We start from the raw sequence: 23,785 nt of genomic DNA, 5'->3' as shown, positions 1-23,785 counted from the left end.
CACGCACACTAGGCCTGCATGTGCTGCCGTTTTGCTTGCTTTTGCTGAGATTGGATCGATTGCCATCATCTTGCGTCTCCCCCATGCTTATTAGACACACGGTGAGTTGCATTATTATTATCATTTTGCGTCGTACGTAAGATACGGTCAGCAAAGTCCATGTGCCTGCAGCGCCATGGCCACAACAGATACCTATCTTTGGATGCTTACCAACGCATCTCGTAAATGGGGTTCTCACAGGCCGACTCACCGAAATTCACTCTGGCCTGAAATTGACGGGAAATGAGTGTCTAGCAGCGTGTGCTCAGAGTGCTGCCGTTTCCCCAACGGTTGGCTGTAGGAGAAGTGACATTACGTATCAGATACACTCTACAACCCTAGAAACTTACTGCCATCAGTCATTTAGTGAAAATTTGTTCCAAAGAGGCAATAGCTCATGCGCATCCCTCATCCTCTGCCCAGGTACCTATCAAGTTTTGTTGATTCCTCCGTGATACCTGATTTCTCCTCAGACCCAAATCACAAATCATTTCAACAAACCTCCTTGGGCTCAGATACTGTTTCATTTGCTATTCCGCATGCACGTCTTGGGCTCCGCCTCCCTGGGTCAGACGAAAACTAGGGAATGTCTCCCGACTTCAATAACTCAGTTTCTATCAAAAGTCTTCCGACTTTGCCCGAGTGGATGCCCTCACTAGCGCCCATCCAGCCCAGAAGCAATCCCGCGGGTCAGGCAGGAAGCGCTGAACCACCCCGGCCTCAGGCCGTCTTCCCGAAATGTGATCCACTGGCATCGCAGAGCCTAATTTCATGCATTTATCAGAGTTCGGCGGGTACTTTGCTGATGTACATGTGGATAGTGGAGATCGACAAATGGATCCAGCGGGGAAAGTGCGAGACAGGGGCATGCTCGGGTACGCCTAACCTCTAGAGGTTCAAGGTCTCGCGCGTCTCACCACGGAATCTCCAGGAAGGTGACTCCACTTCTCTCTCACCATGCCTGACCTTTTTTTTTTCTTCTTCCCTTCACCTGAGTTCCACTCAGTCCCTGGCTAAAATTGAGTTGGGTTAATTGATTCCAAGGGGTTTTCTCTTTTGGTCTGGAAGCATTGGTAATCATTGAGTTACCATTGCTGTGCCAAAACTGTCGACAGTTCCTCAACAGTATTCGCTACTACAACTCGTGACTTTCTTTCCCAACTCAATTTGAGTCATTCAGCTCACACAAAATGAGACGATTGATAGAAGGTTAGCCTTGAATCTTCCAGACAGCCCGCCTATTGGATGCCATGCCGTCACCCCGCATTCGTCTATCCTCTCCAGGATCTTGTTGACTTGTCTAGATCGGGGCTTTGTCAAAACGTCAACAAAATTTATGTTACTGAACTGAAACTCAATAACTCCCCAGCACAATAAGCATCCATGCATGTGATGACACATATAATCACAAGTCCAAGCCACGGCACATGTTGTCTGTGTTCTCGGACGAGGTTCGGCCTGTAAAGGATCATGGCTTTATGTTCATCTGGTCGTGATTGATGTTACCCTGGAGTATTTCGGCACTAGTAGACTAGCAAGCATTCACCTTTGATGTTCACGGGCAACCCTCCGCAATGCCGAATTACCTGCTATGCTTTCCTAGCATACATGTTTCGCGGGACATATGTCGGTATCACGGTATCTAGACCGTTGTGGCATATCAAATCAGCTCCTCGATGGACAAAGATCGACAGACTAAATTCACGGGTAGCAAGTAATGGCTAGTCTTGCCGAAATGGATATGTTCAATAGAAAGCCAATTTATTGTTGCGGCTTTGAGCATCTTCAGCGTCAATAAGCTCAACAATAGCTGGAAGTGAGCCACTGGTACCAGAGATATCAACCACATCATACTAGCAAGTGTCTGGCCCTGGTTTACTTCGGCCTAAATACGACATCTTTCTGTTGGGAGCCACAGCCCCTGTTGACATGCCTGGTGTCTGAAGAGCAGCAGCCTATTGATTTCATATGCTCCCAAATCATAGATCGGCTTGCCTCGGCCAAGCTGAGAATTGTCATTGTCTGACTTAGGTGTACAGTGTAGGAGGCCATCCAAGCAAGCAAAGAAAATTCCCGTACCCGCATCAGGACTTACACCATTTCAGTAGGTTGGTTTGCAAGAATAAACCGATAGTCCATGTGATGCTTGAGCCTTACACCAAGTATATCACTAAATCTTTGCCGAAGAAACATCATAGTTGTTGGACGGCAAGACACCAGCCAGACTTGGATAGCTCGTTCCCTGCACACCCCGAGCTTCTTTCGACATCAATCAACATGTAGACATTCATCATGTTCCGTTTCTCCGAACCTCCTCACACTCCCCGAGCTCCCTTTAGAACGAAGAGCTACCCCGCCTCACATGCCTTTAGCTTCAGGAACCAAGACATGGGCAACTATTGCTCTAATGAGTAAAAACAAACGTCACTTGCAACCACATTCTTCAAAACGGCCTCGCTTAGCATAAACAAATACACCCCTCTACGGATACAGGATCTAGCAAGTTCAAATTAAACCCCAGAGAATGTCTGAGGCGTGTTTCTTTCATAAGTTAGCTCGTGCCTACCCCGTGCCCACTCACGGACAGGTACCGAGGGTGCGGCTCCGTGCTAAATATGTCTAGGTACCCCATAGAACTCCCTGACCTTGCCTTACCTTGAGAATCCAGTGCTACCATCAACACAACATACCCGTCTGACATCTGGAGAAGTCCCGTTGCCGTTCGTCCTAGCTCCCATCTAGTTGTCCGGTGTGAAGCCTCCGTTCCCCCAGATTATCCTACTCCACCGAACCTTGTCCCTGACGCCACCTCATGACTCCTACAATGATTTGCCTACTTATAATTAGACGAATTTTCATTCATTGTCACAAGCCATAAGTGTCTGAGAACTCGCAAAAGAGTCACATCATCCCGATATCGGGCCATCAGCTCTGCTCGCACCTTAAACTTAAGCTTGCTCGCAGCTTACACGTGGTGAACATATCCTCGGCATAAGTAGATTCGATACACTTGTTTGCCCGTGACTGCGTTGGTATTGATACAGAGAAAAGAATCGAATTACACAAATAGTTACAATGTCAGCCCTCGGGCATAATTAGCTATAGAATGATGTGATTCTTTTAGCAACTTTCTTATGTCAAAAGGTTGCTTATTGACGTCGTTTGCTCCCAAAACACCATCAGTCATAAATCCCCAAAATACATAAACGAAAGCAATGCATTTATGCCCTTTTTCTATATGCCGCGAGTGAGATCCATGCCACGTTCTCCAATCCACAATATTTCTTCTTATGCCCGTCCACTCATTTGGCGTTCTCTTTACCTGCCTCGGTCACCTTCCGGGACGCCGTCTCGATCTTGCCCATAGCGTTGTCATCCTGGAGGCTCCACCAATGCCGCAGACCCTTGGCGTATTCGATCTCCTCCGGGGTGATTTCTATAGGTGGACCCTTGACCTGCGTAAGAATTTCTCGTTCATTGGATTTCGAGACAGCCCAGGACGAGCCATCTTCGGAACGGACGCCGAAGCCACGGCCCTTCATCGACACCACCTTGACCCGGCGGAGGAGGATAACATCCCCACTCTCGACATCCGGTAGTGATGTTAGATGGGGCCGGAAGATATGGGCCACCCGGACCTGGGTCGGCGCGGTCGACGCATCAGTGAGACACAAAGTGAGCATGAAATCCCGAGGGCCGTGCTTCGGTCGGTGTGGAGGAGGCGGTGACTGTGTTATTACAGCAAGAATATCCGTCATCTTGTCGATTGAGTTTCTGCTGAGCATCTTAAGCGACAGAAAGTCGGGCAAATTCGTTCGCAGGCTTTTGACCAGCTGCATTTTCAGAGTTTTGACATCCTCTTCTTCAGGCACAGTCGCTGTAGAGCCAGCAATGGAAGGTGACTTGAGCGAGGCGAACGACATATTCGGGGATTCATCCTGCCGGTGAAAACTTCTCGACACCGAGCGAGTTTCACGCCTAGGGGTTTCTCGCTTTGGATCTGGCGTCTTTTGACTTCTAGTCTGGCGAGTCGGTGGACTTGACCCTTTAGCAAGCAGTATGCTAGGGTCACCGTGGTCATTTCTCGAACGCAGCACTCGCTGGGATCCTGGTGAATTGTTGTCCACGCTGTGAACACTCTCATCGTCGGTTGCCTTTCTCTTCCCTTTGCTCTTTGCATCTGCCTGCACTGAGCCACCTGCCAGTTGGATGCTGGGATCATCCTGGTGGGTTTTACTTCGTGTCTTGCTGCTTGATGTGGCTGGACTGCTAGGCTTACTTTCACGGTCCGAGGTCTTCAAGGTGGGCGTGGCTGTGATAAAAGCCAGGCTAGGATCGTCGTGGTCATTACCACCTGATGATTTAGTTGGCCTGTGTCGCCGAGGTCGCAGAGACTTGGCGAAAATGACTTCAGATGCTGCATCAGTGTCTTGGGAAGATCCTATAAGTGGCCCATCAGCCGGCCCAGTGGGGTCAGGCGATCTGGTTTGCGACAATACTGTGGACAAAGCAGGATCAGTAGGAAGGTATGTTTTGGATCGCATGGGAGATTGTTGTAATATTTCGGCCATGATCTGACCCTCTGGTCCTTCATCCTCCTCCGTTATCTGGTGGGCATGAGTGACAACACTAAGTGTGTCGACTGTTTCGACTGTTTCGACCTCAATCACCTGCTGTGTGCCGCCAGGAGTAGGAAGATGTTCGACAGAACTGTCATGTGAGAATTTGATGCTGTCTGCTGGCGGGGTTTGGACTTCTGGGTTCTGCGTTGGTGGAGGGGAAATTTGGCCACCATTTTCAGGCTGTGTCTCATCGCTTGGCTTCTCAACACCATCCCTGTCGACTTGGTACAAGGCATTTGCCATGTCAGAACCTGAGTTAGTTGCCATCTCTGACAAGTGGTCCGATATGTTTTCATGTGTTTCAGAATGTTCAAGATCTTGGGATGTCTGAGATTCGACATTTTTCTGAATCTCGAAAGCCACAGATTGACTCTCGCCGGACAACGGCACCGTTTTGCAAAAACTCGACGATCTTACATCATCGTATAGGGTCTCTTGTGGCTGTTGAGATGGTTCTTGGGGATGTGTTAATGCTTCGCGAGGAGCTTCCGTTGTCGCGGTGTCTACTTCTTCGCTAGTATCGATGTTGGCCTCAAGAATTTCTGCTGTTGGACTGGGTCTGCGAGGTAGTTCATCAATGTCCATGGCTTCGACTGTCACTTCAGGCTCAACTGCGGTCTCGTCTAGCGGTTTCGTCTCAGCAGATCGAACAGAGGCAATGCTTTTTGTCTCATGCCCTTTTTCTTCTCCTTGCAGTGTAGGGGCATTCCCCATATTGATATCGCATGCTTCCGTTTCCATTGGATTTGATTCCTTTCCAACTTCGTAACCATAGGATTGCAATTCTTCTGCGATGGGAGACTTCCGCGGGGCAGTTGCAGGGACAGGCGACTTTGCTTTGTCTATGATCTCATTGTCACCCCGAAGCTTGTTTGCACAAATGGTGGCCTCGGTAACTTCAGCTTCATTCTTGGTTGAGCCTTCATTATGAGATGTAGGGACTTGGCCCTCATTCATTGAACCCATTTGCCGGCTGTCAACCCTTTGTGTCTCTCTTGCCTGCTCCCCCCCTTTGCTTGATGAAGATAGGGGTTCTTCGACCGTATCGAACCGCGACAGACGCTGGCTTTCCTCTTCAGCCATAATCCCATCTGTTTTGGGGACTTCAGAATCTCCTTCTATCTTGGTCATTGGTGATGTTTCCGCCTCTTCTATGCCAGGTGCTGAGTTGTCGTCTGTATTTTTGGCCTCTACATCCATTGTTGTCTCTGGTTCTGGTTCTGGTACAGGTGCTTCCTCATCTTCAGAATCTGAAAGCAGGTCGATGACAATGGGCTCCCTAGAAACAAGGGTAGCGGGAGGGCGATTGTATGCTTCCTCTTCTGCGCCATCTTCATCATAGTAATCATATTCATCCGAATCATATTCACCTTCAGCATCACCTTCCGACCCTTCGTACTCTTCTGCTTCAATGTCGGATCGTTGCTCGTACGTGTCAGCGTACTCGTCGTCAAGGTATTCCTGTGAATTTACGACATCTTCATCGCCATCCCTGTCATCTTCGTCGGGGTTCATGGTTTGTGTGTCAGGGTCATTGGTATCTAGATCGGGGTCCTCTTCAGATGTCTCTATGTCGTCATCGTCGTCGTGCGTGCGGGAGTACTTCCTTAAGTCGTAATCATCGCCAGGCTCATCACCACCGTCGCGATAATACTCTGCTTCACCGGCCGGTTCCTCAAGTATGGGTTCTGGAGATACGTTCGCGGTTGTGTTCATATCCGTGTTCTCTCGCGAGGGAGACAACTGGCGGTCTCTACCAGACTCCGGCGACCCTTGTTCCCTTAATGGCGAAGAGCTCAAGATTTCGACTGGATTCTCAGCGTCACTACTAGCAACTACAGAGCGAGGTCCAGGGGATGATCCTACAGCCCGAGCAGTCTGAGGCGGTTGTGAAGTCGCAGCAAACGTAGGGTGAAACGCTGGTTCAGCACCAAAAGGATTTAGATGGGGTGAAGAGGACGGTGGTTCATGACCAGCAAGACCAGCAAGAGCTTCTGCAGCATTCTGAGGGAGATTTTCGGTCTCCAGGTACTCAGCTGGATAATCTACTTCTCTTGAAGCGAAACTGGACGAGTTTGTTACAGTATCTCGAGTATTTTCTTCCGCAAAATAGCCCGTTGCCCGAGGAAAGAGTACGGTCTGTGGGGTAAAGCTAAAAGCCATATCGGTGTTCATGTTACTTGGGGCATGACCCAGTAAATATTCCTCTGTCCCCTGTGGCGTCCCCTGTGGTGTTGTCGAGTCTTCTGCGAGTGGTAAAGACTGGTTCATAAGAGAGTCGTCCCTTTCAAACGGTCTCGTTCGGGTAAACGGTGTGGGAGTCGTCTGAGTCAACCCAAACGCTGGTCTGGATTCAGCCAAAACCTGCACACTGGCCATTGGAGTAAAGTCAACATATACTGTTTGGCTACCTTGATCTACCATCGCCGGTCGCGGTGGTGTGTTCATGGTTGTATCTTCTGTCTCGCCATTGCGCTGCGAGACACTACTCATATAGGACTCCTCTTTATCTTCCTCTTCATGATCATTCTCAGGCTCAGGACTAGGGGATCGGCTAGTGTAACGCCAAGAGTTGGCAGGTAGACTGAACCGTGTGCGCTTTTTCGACTTGGTCCTGCCAACTTCGTCATCTAACATGTCTATATCGCCTTCGAATAATGCGCCGTAAGAGACACGCGCTCGTTTGAGGAAAGCAGGCGAAGCGAATTCAAGAGGATCCAAAGTCGATGAAGCAGTTCGTTTCAGAGGCAAGGTGATTTCTGGAGACAAAGGCGTAGGTGTAGCAGGTCGCTCGGCTACGGATGTAAGCGTGTCGACTTGGTCAGTATCATCAATTTGGCCGTTGGTGGTAGTAACTCCCGTCTCCGCGTCTGGGGCGTCGATAGTGAGCAATGTGTCTCGTTCTTCTCCAGGTCGGCGGATTCCAAGTACCAAGCGGTTTGAGAATTCGAGCTGCCATGCAAGAGTGCTTCCTGCGACTTGAGTCTGCGTCTCGTTCTTCTCCCACTTGACACCCTGCAGGCTCACACGAACCTCATCCCCTGCCCCCAGCGATGCATCTGCGATCGCTCTAGCGGCTGCGCCATGGAAACGGATCCGCACCTGGCCATTCTCGCGTCGGAGTCGAAAGTCTCGCTCAGCTAAAAGAAATGCGATAGATTTGTTGAGGATGCTAAATGGCCATGTGATAGTTACGGTACCAATGATAACTCGTGCGTCTTGATTTGGGGCATCCGGACTGAGCTGGGCGATTGATATAGGTTCACCCTGGTCGAGTAGTGATGTTGTGGGTTGCGAGTTGTTCATCGTGGTTTGGTCGCAATGTAAGTCGCGTCTGCGGGACCTAAAAAGCCAGAGGGACTGTGTTGCTGTATTAAACCATGTGCGACAGCTTTATTTGTTGTTTCTATGATTTTATGATTGTCGCATCTCGTATGTCTTTTCCGTTGGTCAAGCTCCTATTAATCGCGTCCGAGGCGCTGATTTGCTCGTTGACGTGTGAATTGTTGTTGGAACAATGAAATCGATATGCAAGCTTCCGAGCAAGGAGGAAGCTGTGGTGGGGATATGACCGAAAATAGAAGGCGGTGAAGGGATCGCAGTCTAGCCCATCAGTCTATCACTGAGGTGCTATTGAAAAATCGCCGGGTGTTAGACGGCGCCTCTTATGCGGCTCTGGGGCCGACAACAGGCCAGGACTTCCAATGGAAACCACCGAACTACTGTGACTTAACAGAAGCAGTAAAAAGAGTCGGGACAAAGTCGAAATGGCTCCTGACCCCCACTCAGGTTTAGGCGTATCTCGATGGCAAGGGAAAGCTGATGACTCCCTCCAGGCTTGCCCATAGAAGAATTTGATTACCTAGGCAACTCGTTGATTTGCTGATTTGTCTTTTCTGCTTCACAACTCTACACCAGTGAAGAATTGGTTCGTGTTTGGGACGGGACGCTGCCTTATTAGTTGCTTCACCTCTTACAATATGGGCTCTCTGACTCAGCCGACGCCTTTCGACGTCCACAAAATCGCAATCATCGGAGCTGGTCCTTCTGGGCTTGCGGCAGCGAAATATCTCATTGCGCAGGGTTTCGAGGACATTGTTATCTTCGAGCAGCAGGATCATGTTGGCGGCATTTGGCGATACTATGGGTTAGCCCCAGGAACTTGTCCTGTGCCTCAAGAAGATCCTCATTGCCCTCCTGAAAACCCCATAAAATGGAATTCAACATCAGCTCCGATTTTCACTTCGCCGATGTACGAGAACCTACACGCCAATATCCCAAAAGAAGTCATGAGCTTTTCCGACCAAGCCTTTCCAGAGGACTCCAAGCTCTTCCCCGAGAGGCCTATGATCGAGGACTATCTGGTCAAGTATGCAGAGGATGTCAAACCCTTAATTCGTTTTTGTCGACGTGTCGAGCGGGTGACTCTGGAAGCGCGAGACGGCCGGGACAGATGGGAGGTTGAAACACAGTCAACTATCAATAGCGGCAACATAACTACGGATACCTTTGATGCCTTGGTCGTTGCGAACGGTCACTACTCTATACCCTATCTGCCCAATATGAAGAACCTGGAAGAGTTTAACGAGGCGTACCCCGGAGTGATTACGCACTCCAAACAGTATCGCACTCCCCATCCGTTTAGAGACAGCAAGGTAGTTGTGATTGGTAATGGCCCGTCTGGGCTCGACATTGCTTTGCAGATCAATCAGGAGTGTAGAAAGCCTGCTATCTTGTCAGTGCGACATCCTACACCCCCAGATCGATTAGCTCATTCTGGGTGTACGGAAACAGCAGAGGTTGAGGAGTTCTTGGTTGAAGAGAAGGGAATCCGTTTCAAGGATGGCCGAGTTGAGACGGATATTGACGCCATCATCTTCTGCACCGGCTTCCTCTATAGCTTCCCATTTCTTGGGGATCTAGGCCACCAGCTCATTACCACAGGCCGAGGTGTGCATGGGTTGTACCAACATGTTTTCAATATTCACCATCCAACCCTCGTGTTCCCAGGTCTCAACATGAAAGCAGCCCCTTGGCCGCTGAGTGAGAGCCAAGCAGCTCTGTTTTCAGCTGTGTGGTCCAACAGCATTGAGCTCCCTTCTCGGGAAGCCATGGAAGCTTGGAGCCAGGCATTGGAGAAGCAGGAAGGCGACGCTTTGCATGTGTTTGGTCCCAACGGAGATGGCCACTACATCAACAAATTGCACGATTGGGTTATGAAGGCCAAGCGGCCAGGAAAAGAGCCGCCTTACTGGAATGACGAGCTCATGTGGCAGCGCAGCATGTTCCTCAAAGCCAAGGCCAGATTCGAGCAACTAGGCTGCAAGGCTCAGACCTTTGAGGAGATTGGATTTCACTATGAGCCTGGAGCTCAACCTGATGTGGAGAAGGAGGGAGAAGAGCTCTGATTAAGACTGAAGGACGAGGTATTACGGAAATTCGCAATACACTTTCGTCATTTGTCTAGGACTTTGCGATTCAATATCGTCTTGACCCCAGACGATGTGATAGGATGCTTAGGACAGGGGCTTCAGACTGCAGAGCAAACCGTTGGTGGTGGTTCCCACTCACTCCATATCCGATTCGGCAAACTATGGGGTCTTTGGGGATGGTGCGAGTGCAATGATGTTGTGATGGTGGGTTAGAATGGCGGGAGTCGGGGTTGGATTTGTAATGCAGTTGGAAGGACAATGGATCCAACGTTTTGGGGCAATTCGGCCATCGGGAATGCGATTGAACAGGTCCGGTCCAACCCAGTCAGGGCAATAGTTGGACTGCCTTATCATTAGAACATCCGGTTAGAGATACGCGAAGAAACGTCAAGGGTACTTGAAGAGGGGAAAAGAACGTTCATTTTATCTGCTTGTGTTCTTTCATTCTTCCATATTGATTGCCTTTATATCTTCTAAGGTCTTGCCTGAAAACTTAACAATTTCTGAAAAAGCCAACTGGTCTTGATCTTGGCAATGGCACCATCCGCAACTGATGCTACAGCCCTGGCTTCGCCAGCTGCGACGGCTCTCCAAGCTCTACCTCCGCCCAAAGACCTGTCGCACCTGTTCTCGAGAGTGGCTAGAAATCGCAAGCCAAGCAATATCAAGGCCTTTTACAAATTCATGCAGATTCCGGGCATCAGCAATTTTGCTGGAGGTGAGTAGGATTCGGTCGGTGATCGACAATCCCGGCACCGAAGCACCGAAACTTTGAGTTAGCCTCCGTCTTACACGTCCGTACTAACACGGCCGGTAGGAATGCCCAATGTCAAATATTTCCCCTTCGATACCTTGGAAGCCCAGATATCCAACGCGGACCGTTGGGAGCCCTCACCGAATTACCCTGACAAGGTTGAGCCATCAACTGAGTCTCTTTCAGGCAGTGTTATTGGACACAGCAACAGTCCAGACAAAAACGCACCCAGAAATCCAGACTACAACAAAACATCGTCTAGGATCTCTATACCGAAGATTCTAAACGAGCCAGACATAACTAAGAAGGTTGACCTTGCCACTGCCCTTCAGTATGGACAGGTGACTGGCTACCCGCCGCTGCATTCTTTCATTAGGCAGTTCACGAACCAAGTACTTCATCCAAGCGTTCCATACCAAGGTGGCGCGGATGTCATTCTCAACAATGGTGGCACGGATGGGTTCTCAAAGGTCCTTCAGCTCCTGGTTGACCCCTGGTATGAGGGGTTGCATCCCGTGGAAGAGCGGCCGGGCATGCTCTGTGAGACCTTTGTGTTTGGTAACGTCCTTACTCAAGCTCGGCCTCTTGGAGTCAATGTTGTTCCAGTTGAGATTGACGAAGAAGGTATGATAGTCGAAGGATCTGGTGGTCTGCGAGAGGTACTCGAGAACTGGAATCCTCGAAACGGACGACTGCCACATTTCTTATATACGGTAACGTGAGTAATTTGGCTTAACTAAGAACGCGCTCGTATACTGACCGCTGAATACAGGATGGGCGACAACCCTACAAGTGGTGTTGTAGGCGTTCAGAGACGAAAGGAGATCTACGCGCTGGCAAGCAAGTACGACATCATCATTGTTGAAGATGACCCGTATTGGTATCTGCAGTTCCCTTCCGCTGCAGTACACGAAGCCAAAGCTAGGGGCTACACTATCCCCTCAGTAGCCGATTCACACAAGATAGTCAAGTCATCTGGCTACGACTTCATAGATTCCCTTGTTCCATCATATCTTAGCATTGATGTTGACGGCCGTGTCATTCGTCTCGATACCTTTTCCAAGACAGTTGCTCCTGGTTCCCGATTGGGTTACGCCACTGCGCAACCCGCAATCATCGAACGTCTTACTAGGTATGTTATCCCGTATCTCAGTAATCGATATCGTAAAGGCTGGCTGACTCTTGATGAATAGGATCGCAGAGACCAGCACTGGCCAGCCCTCAGGTTTCGTCCAAGCACTCATTGCTCAAGCCATTCTAGGCCCCCACTCATCAGCTCTTGAGACATACTCCTCTCTCCCAGAATCAGAGAAACCCTCGTTTACTGGCTGGCAGCTTGATGGTTGGGTGCGATGGCTTGAGGGACTTCGTGGCGAGTATGAGCGCCGCATGACCCGAATGTGCTCTATCCTCGAGAAGAACTCATTTTCTCCGAGGCAGTCAGCGTCCCAAAACCCAGACTTGGACGGCGGCGTCGTCAACAAGATACGCCTGTTCGATTTTGACTGGCCCCGTGGAGGGATGTTTGTCTGGGTGCGTGTCCACTTCGAGAAGCACCCTCTCTACCAGTCCAGAGGGGGTGACGTTGCCCCTATCATTGGTGGCACCGCACTGGCAAATGCATTTCTGATCCACAGTACACATGCACCTCATCTGGTGCTAGGCAGCCCTGGTAGCATGTTCAGTGCCACACCGGAGATTCGGGAAAAGCGTGGCTGGCAGTATATACGACTGTGCTTTGCAGCGGAGAGCGACCGGAATATTGACGACGGCTCAAGCAGATTTGCACGATCTGTGGGTGAATTCTTCAAGATTAACGATACGGCACAGATTGAGAAGCTACTTGAAGAGTTGCCCAGCTAGAGTAGATATAAGAACAGAGTTACTGGATGATGAGCATTGGACAAGAAAAGTAGCCCAGGCTACCAACATGGAACATGTCACTGTACAGGTCAACCTCGATGCTACATGTGTGTATGTTATCAATCATGAAACAAAAACAACTGCTACTACGACAATCACCGCAAGCAAACGTAGTAGGGGAAATTCACAGTTACGGCGAACAAGCGTCAAGTTGTGGAACCAATGCCGAGTCAGGCTGTAATTCGTATCATATCTCTGATTCATTTTTAAGAGAGCTCAACCTTCAAAGAAGCCATTACGCCTCAATATCAAACCATGCAAGACCCATCATCTAGTTCCGTCTTAACCCGCTGCACACCCAGCAAGTCGAGAATTATTTTAGTTCTGCTTCTTCTGAGCCTCCTGGGCAAACACGGAGGCATAAGGGTTCAGGCGAAGCATGACCTGCTTGTTCTTAAGAGGGTTCTTCTTCTGGACAGCAGATCGGCGGGTGACAGCCTCGCCCTTGGGAGCGTTGAGAGAGCTCTGGATTTCAGAGCTGTTGATCAGACGAGTAAGATCGGCCTGAGAGACAACGTTGGAGGGAAGGAGGAAGTCACGCTTGTGGGCAGAGGCCTCGGTGGTGGAACCGTAGATCTCGTCAAGGGCCTTGAAGGCAGCAGAGGTCCAGACAATGAAGCGGCCGAGGTGACCACCAGGGGCGAGCTGGAGGAGGTTGAGAGCGGTGACGGGAGAGGTCTCGACACCAGTGATGTTGCGGAAAGCAGTGACGAGCTCCTTGCCATCGGTCTCGGGGTCGTAGATGACAAGAGGGCCACGTCGCTGGCGGTGGCGTCGGCCACGGAGCTTGCCCTTACCAGCACGGAGCTTCTTGGAGTTCTTGACCTTCTCGATATCGGGACCAGCGCCAACAGCCTTCAGAAGACCGAAAGCAGCAGCGGTCTTGGCAATGGCAGCACCCTCGAAGACGGCGGAGTCGACAACCAGAGGAACCTCGGGGACGGAGTTGACCTGGTGGCCACGGGCCTGGAGCAGGGGAACGGCAGCGGATGCAGCGAGAGCAGAGACGACGGCGTATCGCCTGGTGTTGCACGTTAGCCTTGGAATTAGGAGCCTCGTCGTCGAAAATAGACTTACTTCTGGCCCTGGTTGACCTTGATGTGCCACTTGCGCCAGATCTTGGTAGGGGCGAACATGCGACCGGAACGACACATGTTACCGAAGGCAGCCTGACCAGCGCGGTGAGTACCACCACCAGAGACACGGGGAATACGAGCGACAGCACGACCTGTTTGCAATGTGGTTAGCCTGTTGTTCTGCTCATCGCTGTGCAATCCCATAGCATTTGTCGTCCCTCCCTCGTCCTCTTCCGTGATTTTCTCCCCGCCCACAGAAAATTTCCCCTCTTAAACCATAAATCTGGGTGAAAAAGACATCGTGTACTAACCAGTTCCCCAAGACTCGGCAGAGGTCTGGTGACCAGCCTTCTCGCTCACAGCATAAGGCTGTCGCTTGTTCTTAGCGATACCGGTGTGAACCTGCTGGACAATGTCCGGTCGGATCGGGCTGGTGAAGACGGCGGGAATGGCGTGGGTAGCTCCAGTGGGAGCACCATCTTTGCCGATGATAGAGACGGTAGGTCGCGAAGCCATTGCGAAGGTTGAGACTTGGACCTGTTGATGATGCTTGAGTTAGTATGAAAAAGGTCCAGGTCAATTGTGACGGCTGGCGTTGAGTTCTTACCTCGGGTCGTGCGGCGTCGAAATTGGTGATGGAGTGGGAGGTTGCGAGGCTCACGAAATTTCAGTTAGGATATTTTTGCGGTTTGGTGGGAAGGGGAGACCCTAAGTCTGCCCCACTTCAAGTAGCGAGTTTCTATCTCACTAAATGACAGTGCGAGTGGTACTATTCGCACTTCTATGGGGTGATCATCGTGGCTTACACTGACAACACTAAGGTACTAAGGTATCACTTGGATAAGGTTTGTTTGTTTGTTCATATAATGTTCGTGTCGTTCTCATAAAGGCTCACCCGAGTCGCTCCGTCTTAGCATAAGTACGTGTCATCATTATGTCCTTCTAAATACCCCAAGATGCAGATATACCACCTTACCGTGTCCCTTGCGTCATAACCCATCATTCCCACCTCTTCCATTCTTGAATATACTTATCTACCTGTTCCTCAACCCAATCCTCGTCTTCATGTTTGGATCTGTCCAGCTTGGCCAGTTTTTCGTGAATCATGGCTTCGACATCCATCCTCTCAAGTACCTTGGCTTCTAGGTACTTGGGGTCATTCCACCGGCACGCCTTTTTAAAAATCTCTCTCATTCGATTAGAGTAGAGCTGGCAGGTTGCGAGTGGCAGCTTTTGTGGCTTCATATAAAAGTTGCGAGCGATGACATTGTCGTCTTTTATTAATGGCCTGACGACCTCATCGAAGCATTCGCCACAGACAGAGAACTGTCGAAGGTATTGCATGATATGCCAGTATCCGTTGGTGATTGGCTTGTCCTCTTGACACTCGCTCACCGCGGCCATCTTCTCAACTTCTTGTGCAAGTGTGCCAAGGTCTGGCTCTTCCTGTTCCAGTCGAGCTTGGTCTGAAGTCGTTTCCATAGCGTCAAAGTACATGACGAAACGTTTTCTTTTTGGCTTAAAACGCATCGCGCAAAGCCCCCTAGTAGGTTCTGAGCGGGAGTCCAGAGGAATGAAAATGCCAGTCAGATTGGGGAACAGTGCCTGGATAATTTGAGCGCATTGGGGACATATGGTAAAATCATATACAGGCTGTCGAGTGTATGGATTCCAGAGCGTTAGCCAATTACGGGTAGTGACTCTGTCTCCAGGGCACGGGAGGCTGTAAGTGGTAGATATGGCTTTGGCAACCTCATGAAAGAGTCGTAGATCGGGCACTTCGTTTTTCAAGGTGAGGAGCCAGGCAATACGATACCATGGTCCAACGCCAAAGTCGCATGCAATTGCTTGAGCCGAGGGGCGAAGCATCGGCTGGAATGGCTTTCGGTATTCGGTTTTGGCAAAGATGGAACCATAACAATCAGGACAAATGTTGAACTCTGTACGAGGCAGTGTAAGCCAATCCACCAAACCTGCAACGGGGTGCTTGCGGCGGCATTCGGGGAACGTGGTTACACCTGTCGCTTCTTGATGCTCCGAGTGACGCCTAACAGACCCCACCGGTTTCTCAAGGCGAACGCCATCTCGATTAGGGTCGAATGTTGGAGGTTGCCATGACTGCGAAGAAGCTGGAGAGCGAGTGGCAGATGGAATAGCTGATGCTGGCCTGGCTTCAAGTGGTATTTCGGGGCCAATGGCAATAGGCGTTGGCATCTCGGGCATTGATAAGATTGGGTCTGGTTCGTATTGGGATCGTGGCCTACCAATCCTATCAGACTTGCTGCGGGTATCGAAGGGGTCGATCAAAGTATCCTCGTCCACGGGATATGGAAGCTCATTTTTAGGCCTCTCTGGAAGAACATGCTCATCTCGAGCAACTGGAAACGTTGACGCAGGTCGTAAGTTTTGAGTAAAATCATCCGAGACTGCCGAACCCGTAGGGATAACGACTGGAATAGGCATCGTAGGTCCTCGTGGTCTCAATCGGGGACCACTTGGTACATCAACCTTTTCCAGCTTTGGCTGGGATTCGCGTTCATCCTGCAACACGACAGACTTCTTACGTCTTGGGTGCAATTCCCGTGGACCCTTTGGATGATCGTCGCCAGAGCGATTGTCATCGCCTCGATCATCACGGCGGTCATCACGTCTTATTGTTGGTTCCCGTGTTGGCTCGCGAGGAGGGTATGTCGATGATCTTCCATAATCTTCACGATCAGTCCTCCCATAGGAAGGGGATCTATCTTTCTTGGTAGTTCTTGGCAAGTAATCGCCTCGGTTAGAGGATTCAGTTCCAACTCTTTCTTTTGAAAGCGGACGAGCAGCTTGCTCATCACGATCCTTGGAAAGAGGGCGAGCTGACGTATCTCCAATCCGCTCTTTTGAAAGAGGGCGTGTCGGTTTCTCAGTCTCGACATTCGTACGCTTTGAGGTGGAAGCGGTTGAAGAAGTACGGGTGTGACCATTATCATATCGTCGCTCATTCGGGGCGCTTGATACATGCCCTGGTCGAGTGGGAGACCTACGAGAAGCACTCTGAGACTGTCCATAGTACGCTTGATCCCGTCCGCTGGCGCTACTTTTAATAACTTCAGGTGCGAGCTGGGGGTCAAGAGGAATCTTTGGGGGTCGTGCAGGGGGTTGGTCATGTCGTCCGCTGGCTGAAGGACGAGTACGGTATTTTTCGGGGAGTTGGTCGTCTCTAAATTCAGTTTCAAGTCGAGGTAGATCCTGCCGACTGCGTCTCTTTTCCAACGGTGGTCGACTACGCTCCCTGCTCGTTGTTACATCAGCCTTGAGAGTAGTATCGTATCTCCGGCTGGATATTGTGTCTGTGTATGCGTCACCCGATGGCCGATCTTTTCGCTCGAGTCGCTCGTTCCTTTGGGCTTTCTCGAACCGGTCAGCACGAGGAGTTTTTGTTTCGTTCCTCATTTCAGGTTCAGCCCTTCGTTCAGGTTCAGGCCTCCTGCTTGGCTCATTGCGTCGATCCTCTTCTTTTCGTCTCTCGGTCTCACGTCTCCTGTCCGACCCAACCCTCGTTTCTGCTTCACCACCTTCTGAGCCGCTTGATGATCCTGTCAGAATGACAAACCGCCGCTCAGGGTTATATTCATGAACTTCCATTATCATAGGGTTCTGTTCAATATCTCCGCGGGATGGGGGCTCTTCTTCCTGATGCTTTGCGAGGCACACACCATGCTCTCGCTTGAGAGAGACTTCCTCATCTTCCACAGACGGAGGCGGTGGTCTAACTCTTTGTACTCGTGCCGGCGCGGCGGACCGTGGTCGTGGTATTAAAGGGTAGTAAGGTAGCTGATATGGTGGTTGTTGCGACGGTGGGGGTTGAGAAGAAGGACGATCCTCTAACTTTGGCGATGATGGACTATTTTTCTGTGTAAGTAGTAGTTCTCTTGAACGATTTCGGTGACCATACGGCTTCGGACTCTTGGCTCGAGAAGTTGTGAAGTAACCCGCCTGGAGGAGGTTCTGTATGTCAAACGATTCGCCCATGATGCAAGCGTCTATATGTCTGATCGGCACGAAATCAAGAAATCATGATACACTACCGGGGGAACAAAAACAGCAACTGTGACCACAGATCATAAAACGAAGGACAACCAAGTAGATCTGCTCGGATCAGGCCGCAGTTCGGGCAGTTTGCTGATGTTTGTTTTCTATTGTCGCACAGGCCTGCTGGAGACGGGAAGGTTAGGTTGTTATTGGTGCGGGCGCTCCCAAATGGTTCGCAGTCCGGGTCTATCAACCAACCGTTGAGAAACGCTCTAAGTAAATGTTGAAGCCGAAACTATAAGCTCAAGCCTGGTAGCCTAAACAAAAATGCAGAAAAAGACACGATCTACTTCGTCGGTTCTAGTTTTGGTTTCAAGGCGGCGACGTCAGAAGGAACGAGAAGGTGTCGGAGATGCCTTGGGGCGCAGTCTGGGTCCAAATCGAAGTACGAAGCCAGATGACATAGCATCCATCACTTGAAGTACTTAATAATTGGCTGTCAGATCTCGCAAATCGAAGTACCTCTTGGTGGGCAGCTGCCCGGGCATCTACCCTGCCACCCCTCTCCAATACCCCCGCCAGGTTGCCCCTCCTACGTTTCGATTTGCACGCCATTAAAGCCACTCTAAAAATCACCGATTTGCTCAAGGGTAACGTATCACCACAAGATGGATCATGGATATCATGTCTCCCGTCGGTAACCGGACAGAGAACTTCATGCAGCATCGAACGGTTGTACATAGTAATACAGCAGGCGGATCTTCACATGCCACCAGATTAGGTACTTCAAATAACCTCCAGGACAATTACTTCTTTTTAGTCGCTATCTAACGCTGGAAGGATTGCCAGTCATATCGATAGATAATAATGCCTTTCGTATATTCGAGTGGGACAATCGCGGCTATGCTGAGGGCCAACGCCTATGCCCAGCACTTACATAGTGCTCTCATGCCTTGCAGGGCTATCAAAATCTGGTATACGGCAGCCTACTCTAAGTGCCTATAGTCACGGGTGCTTGTAGATAATGCTGTCGCTAGTTGCAGGTGCCATAAATACTTGTAAATCCACACGTAAAAACAATTTATCATTGTATTCCTCGGGTTAGATTGTCGACTCTGTCTTAATGTTTTCTCACATGTGTGGTTCCAGCGCTGCCATGCTTGACTACTTGACCCTTGTGCCTGTTCCCCGGTCAACGTGAACCACATTCGCTTGGAACCTCTGGTTGTATTCTAGATATAGTTTACCTATCGAATAAGCATGGTCATTCTACTCCGTACGTTAACTCAATAATCTCTATGGTCCCAAACAACGGCGAGACTATACAAATGTAATAATATTATGCTTCAGACTGCTTCATTCTTCCGCTTTCTCAGATCATCAGTATGGTCTGGTGGGATTCATTCTGATCAAAAGAATCAGCCTCACTGGGAAACCTGCGTTTTACGAGAAACCGAAGTGGAGGTGTCCAAGTTTTCGATCAAGTCAGTGGCCAGTCTAGGAGATGTGCTTGCAACCCACGATATGACCCTCTTGTCACTTTCAATCAACCAAATCAGAAACTCCCCACCAATGCGCCCAAAGAAGCCCAGATGACCAGAGTCTAGTCCTCTAGAAGATCAGCGATATCCTTATCTTCCTCCTCTTCCTCCCTCCTTCGTTCCTCAGCTTCGAGAAGATCCTTCAGCATAGTCCTCTGCCTCACTCTAGCCTTCTGGCCCCAATCGGCACCAGTGCCATCGCCCTCCTCGTCAATCTCAGGCTCATCCTCAACTAGACCACGTAGCTCATTGGGAGAAATTTGTGCCTTGCGCTTTTCGCGGGCATCATCATCCTCCAACTTTTGGACAGCCCCCTTAGTAACGAACTTGAGGAACAAGGGGCGCAGCAGCATATAGCCACCGACAATGACGGTGAGACGGAGCCATGCTTTTGTGTCCATGCTGTCGAAGGCGTTTGAAATGTTGTTGGATGCATTTGCTCCATACTGCAGGAACTGAGCAGTGAGTTTTCCAAAGGCATTGAGTTCAGGCTGCTCGCCCTGGTGTTGCTGTTGTTGACCAACAGGATCCATTTTAAGCGTTTCCAGGTACTCTGAAATGGGCGATGGGTTTGTGAATGAACCTGCTCTACTAGGATGTTGCTGTGGTCGCTGTTGAGGGTCTGAAGAGACTGTCGCGTTTCAAGCAGGTGAGTTTGATAATCGTATTGGTGAAGATGTCCAGGTGTTGCAGTTGAAAGCGACGGGAATAATGGTGCCAGAATAGTATAAGGAGTAATGCTTCAGTGAGGAGAGGGAAAGATGTCGAAGCTTGTGAGTTGAGGTGCTGCGGTTGAGATTTTTATATGGCGCGCGACTTGGAAGGTTCCTTTTAGTTGGTCTTCTCCGACGGACCCGTCTCACTGGTCAAATTCTGGAACCCGCAAATAAGATGAGGGTACAGGATACTTCCATGGCATTATGCTATTGTTGAATGTATATGATTGGCAGTGCTTCGCGAATTGCTTTAATGAAGAAGAATCCTAATCACTCAAGATATGCTACAGTAATTCAATTCCTACTGATCCCGAGACTTATTTAAAACGCCCTGAGGGCATTGACGGATAGTAGGCTAAGTACACTACTTATATAATCCAGAGTCGTCGAGACATTCCAGTGTATTAGTAGGAATCTGGAACCTGAAGGGTACCATTGCCGCCAATACAAAAGTGTAACTCATACGCCTATGAAACCATAAAGCTTTACAGCTTCTCTCTCTCTCTCTCTCAAAAAAAAACAAAACATTCATACCTTGTATTTAGTAGTAAATAGGTCATAAGTACAGGAACTTTACGGAATATCAGCTTCATCAACTCCACGTGATCTACCTTTTTATTTCCTTGTGGTCTGAGTGGGTGTAAAACTGGCGGGTTGGCTCCACCAGATATCCATTCCCGAACAGACACCTTTAGAGCGAGACAAGAGGCCTGACCTGATAGCTCGAGAAAATTTCGAGGCCTCATTATAGCCGTGTCCCATCTCCATCTCCGTCTCTATCGTGCACCCCGACAGCACCATCGTGGGTTTCTCGCTTCTGTTCCCCTTTCTCTCCGCCCCGTCTCGTTTTTAATTGTCATTTATACTATCTAGAGGAGCCGTTACAATGTCGACCGCTTTCCGATCCCTTGCGCCTTTCCTGCGCACCGCCCGACAAGGTCTACGGGCTAACCCCGTCAACCCTCTTCAGTCCGCCTTCAGCAAGCAGAACACATCCGGTGTCCTCAACCTCTACCGCACATATGCTGTTTTTGAGCGATCAAAGCCTCATGTGAACATCGGTACAATTGGTCACGTCGATCACGGCAAGGTATGACTGCGTCCTCTAGATCCTACAACCCCTCCCCTCTCTTTCTTTCTCAAAGCCCAGCTGACTCTTCATCATAGACCACTCTTTCTGCTGCCATCACAAAGCGACAGGCCGACAAGGGCCTCGCCAACTTCCTTGAATATGGTGCCATTGACAAGGCTCCTGAGGAGCGAAAGCGTGGTATCACCATCTCGACCGCACACATCGAGTACGCCACCGACAACCGCCACTACTCCCACGTCGATTGCCCTGGTCACGCCGATTATATCAAGAACATGATTACTGGTGCAGCCAACATGGACGGTGCTATCATCGTAGTTGCTGCCTCCGATGGACAGATGCCCCAGACCCGTGAACACTTGCTCCTCGCTCGTCAGGTTGGTGTCCAGCGAATTGTGGTCTTTGTCAACAAGGTCGATGCCATTGATGACCCGGAGATGCTTGAGCTCGTCGAGATGGAGATGCGCGAGCTTCTTAACACCTATGGCTTTGAAGGCGACGACACTCCCGTCATCATGGGCTCGGCTCTCATGTCTCTCCAGAACCAGCGCCCTGAGATTGGCACCGAGAAGATTGATGAGCTTCTTGCTGCCGTCGACGAGTGGATCCCAACCCCCGAGCGTGACCTTGACAAGCCCTTCCTTATGTCCGTCGAGGATGTCTTCTCCATTGCTGGCCGTGGAACTGTCGTGTCTGGCCGAGTGGAGCGTGGTGTTCTGAAGCGTGACCAGGAGATCGAGCTTGTTGGAAAGGGTCAGGAGGTTATCAAGACCAAGGTTACCGACATCGAGACCTTCAAGAAGTCTTGTGAGCAGTCCCAGGCTGGTGACAACTCTGGTCTCCTCATCCGAGGTGTTCGCCGTGAGGATGTCCGCCGTGGTATGGTCGTCTGCGCTCCTGGCACCGTGAAGTCTCACACCCAGTTCCTCGCTTCCCTCTATGTCCTCTCCAAGGAGGAGGGTGGCCGACACACCGGTTTCCAGGAGCACTACCGACCCCAGCTCTATCTCCGAACCGCAGATGAGTCCATTGACCTGACTTTCCCTGAGGGTACTGAGGATGCCTCCAGCAAGATGGTCATGCCTGGCGACAACACCGAGATGGTTGTCACCATGGGTCACCCCAATGCCATCGAGGTTGGTCAGCGATTCAACATCCGCGAGGGTGGTCGAACTGTCGCTACTGGTCTCTGCACTCGCATCCTCAAATAAGCGGCGCTTTAGACAAGAAATGAAAAGGTTAACGGGGACGGTGTACGAATTATTACGCTTATGTACAATCATGCAATGTCTTTCTTTGAGTCCATTTTGGCTCCTGTATATTTATTTAGCTGGCCTTGGGGCTCAAAGATCTCCGCTCTGCTTCCTCCCACCTTCTTGGTGATCCGAATTAGATAAAATCTAGGGGAGGCAGTAATAAGACTTATAAACTTAAAAAATCGTTTCGCCTCCAATCATTTGTCCATTGCGGCAGTATGATGGTGATTGTGGCCGTGACACGTAACGATGACTGGATCAACATTTGATGAGCACAGCAGGGTCTTCAAGGATGCGTGAGGGCCAGCACTTGGAGTTGTTCTTTAGGATTGTCATTAATCACATTGACCCGATGCACTCCATAGCCACAGGCTGGTCATGCGCAAAAGTTGGAGGATAAGACAGGACACAGAGACATGATCGAGGTCCGATGCAATGGTATTCGTCTATCCTCGGAGGATTTTCGTCAAACGCACGATCTTCCTGAGGGACCCAAGCAAGCCATAAAACTCCTGTTCCAAGCGGCCGCCCTCCGAGTGCTCTTTTTTGTTACCGCGAGGCCTTTGACGTTCTGCTGAGAGTTTCTCCCCATCCACACAATACTTTGCTCTCTAGCAGTCCCCCCCATCCCTTACACGAGAAAACCGGGCGTCATGATCGTTTATCGGTACTGAAGGCAATCCTGGGTCAGTTTCGTTGTTCCCACTACTTGACTGGACGTCGCCCTGGGTGTCGGGGCACATAGTGATTCAGCTCGATTAAAACTCACCTTGTTGAAGCCGATATCCTTGGCCTTCTCACGGAAGCACTGACGGCACAGGTTGAGGTCGTACTTTCGGATGAGACCAGCCTTGTGCTTGCAGACGCGGCTACGATATGTTAGCATCAATTGTTTTCGGTCGATGATTTCGACGCCATCGGGCGCATGGAATTTTGGGCAAAGGAGATATATATTCGTACCAGCTGCGAGAGCCCTTGCCGTAGTTTCGGGGTCGGGAGTTCCAGACGCTTTCGTGAGACATCGTTGCGGTGATGATTGAAGGCCGAAAGCTCGAAGGGTTGCGGGATGATTTGATTTCGCGAGTTGGTTGCCGCTGGAAATTTTACACTTGACTTGTGTGCACCTACTAGGTCCGCAGCCCCAGTTCAAGCAGGGCATATCGGACCCCGGACTATCAATGACCCGGGACAATACATGGACCCGCTCACCTCCTCCACTGACACGGAGCTGTCCAACAAGGTTACCCTGACATCCACTGAAGACCAAACGAACATGAGTGTCTGGGCTTGTTCGCACCAATAGGTTAAGCTCGATTTCGGCA

General features: G+C 50.2%; 8 protein-coding genes across 8 annotated transcripts; 3 read left to right on the top strand and 5 right to left on the bottom strand.

Annotated features, from left to right (window-relative positions):
* Positions 1-3,341: 3,341 nt before the first annotated feature.
* FMAN_04211 (uncharacterized protein) lies at positions 3,342-7,967 on the bottom strand (the record flags this gene model as incomplete). Its single annotated transcript, XM_041829105.1, has 1 exon — positions 3,342-7,967. The coding sequence occupies one exon, from the start codon at positions 7,965-7,967 to the stop codon at positions 3,342-3,344; it is 4,626 nt and encodes a 1,541-aa protein (XP_041679901.1).
* A 674-nt stretch (positions 7,968-8,641) lies between these two features.
* FMAN_04212 (uncharacterized protein) lies at positions 8,642-10,069 on the top strand (the record flags this gene model as incomplete). The annotated part of the gene is made up of 1 exon (XM_041829104.1): positions 8,642-10,069. The coding sequence occupies one exon, from the start codon at positions 8,642-8,644 to the stop codon at positions 10,067-10,069; it is 1,428 nt and encodes a 475-aa protein (XP_041679900.1).
* Positions 10,070-10,627: 558 nt separating this feature from the next.
* On the top strand, positions 10,628-12,710 carry FMAN_04213 (uncharacterized protein; the record flags this gene model as incomplete). Its single annotated transcript, XM_041829103.1, has 4 exons — positions 10,628-10,811; positions 10,911-11,565; positions 11,620-11,979; positions 12,041-12,710. 4 exons carry the CDS (start codon positions 10,628-10,630, stop codon positions 12,708-12,710), a joined length of 1,869 nt encoding a protein of 622 aa, XP_041679899.1.
* Positions 12,711-13,088: 378 nt separating this feature from the next.
* On the bottom strand, positions 13,089-14,362 carry FMAN_04214 (putative ribosomal protein RPL4A; the record flags this gene model as incomplete). Its single annotated transcript, XM_041829102.1, has 3 exons — positions 13,089-13,791; positions 13,848-13,998; positions 14,158-14,362. The coding sequence occupies 3 exons, from the start codon at positions 14,360-14,362 to the stop codon at positions 13,089-13,091; spliced, it is 1,059 nt and encodes a 352-aa protein (XP_041679898.1).
* A 483-nt stretch (positions 14,363-14,845) lies between these two features.
* FMAN_04215 (uncharacterized protein) lies at positions 14,846-17,860 on the bottom strand (the record flags this gene model as incomplete). The annotated part of the gene is made up of 1 exon (XM_041829101.1): positions 14,846-17,860. One exon carries the CDS (start codon positions 17,858-17,860, stop codon positions 14,846-14,848), a length of 3,015 nt encoding a protein of 1,004 aa, XP_041679897.1.
* Positions 17,861-19,463: 1,603 nt separating this feature from the next.
* FMAN_04216 (uncharacterized protein) lies at positions 19,464-19,934 on the bottom strand (the record flags this gene model as incomplete). Its single annotated transcript, XM_041829100.1, has 1 exon — positions 19,464-19,934. The coding sequence occupies one exon, from the start codon at positions 19,932-19,934 to the stop codon at positions 19,464-19,466; it is 471 nt and encodes a 156-aa protein (XP_041679896.1).
* A 1,069-nt stretch (positions 19,935-21,003) lies between these two features.
* FMAN_04217 (putative translation elongation factor EF-Tu precursor, mitochondrial) lies at positions 21,004-22,418 on the top strand (the record flags this gene model as incomplete). Its single annotated transcript, XM_041829099.1, has 2 exons — positions 21,004-21,207; positions 21,285-22,418. 2 exons carry the CDS (start codon positions 21,004-21,006, stop codon positions 22,416-22,418), a joined length of 1,338 nt encoding a protein of 445 aa, XP_041679895.1.
* Positions 22,419-23,124: 706 nt separating this feature from the next.
* Positions 23,125-23,485, bottom strand: FMAN_04218 (putative 40S ribosomal protein S29; the record flags this gene model as incomplete). The annotated part of the gene is made up of 3 exons (XM_041829097.1): positions 23,125-23,133; positions 23,233-23,332; positions 23,424-23,485. The coding sequence occupies 3 exons, from the start codon at positions 23,483-23,485 to the stop codon at positions 23,125-23,127; spliced, it is 171 nt and encodes a 56-aa protein (XP_041679894.1).
* Positions 23,486-23,785: the final 300 nt, after the last annotated feature.

Source organism: Fusarium mangiferae (genome assembly GCF_900044065.1).
Source record: "Fusarium mangiferae strain MRC7560 genome assembly, contig: FMAN_scaffold003, whole genome shotgun sequence".
Taxonomy (NCBI): Eukaryota; Fungi; Ascomycota; class Sordariomycetes; order Hypocreales; family Nectriaceae; genus Fusarium; species Fusarium mangiferae.
The sequence above is the reverse complement of the archived record's forward strand: the minus strand, read 5'-3'. Positions and strand labels throughout refer to the sequence as shown.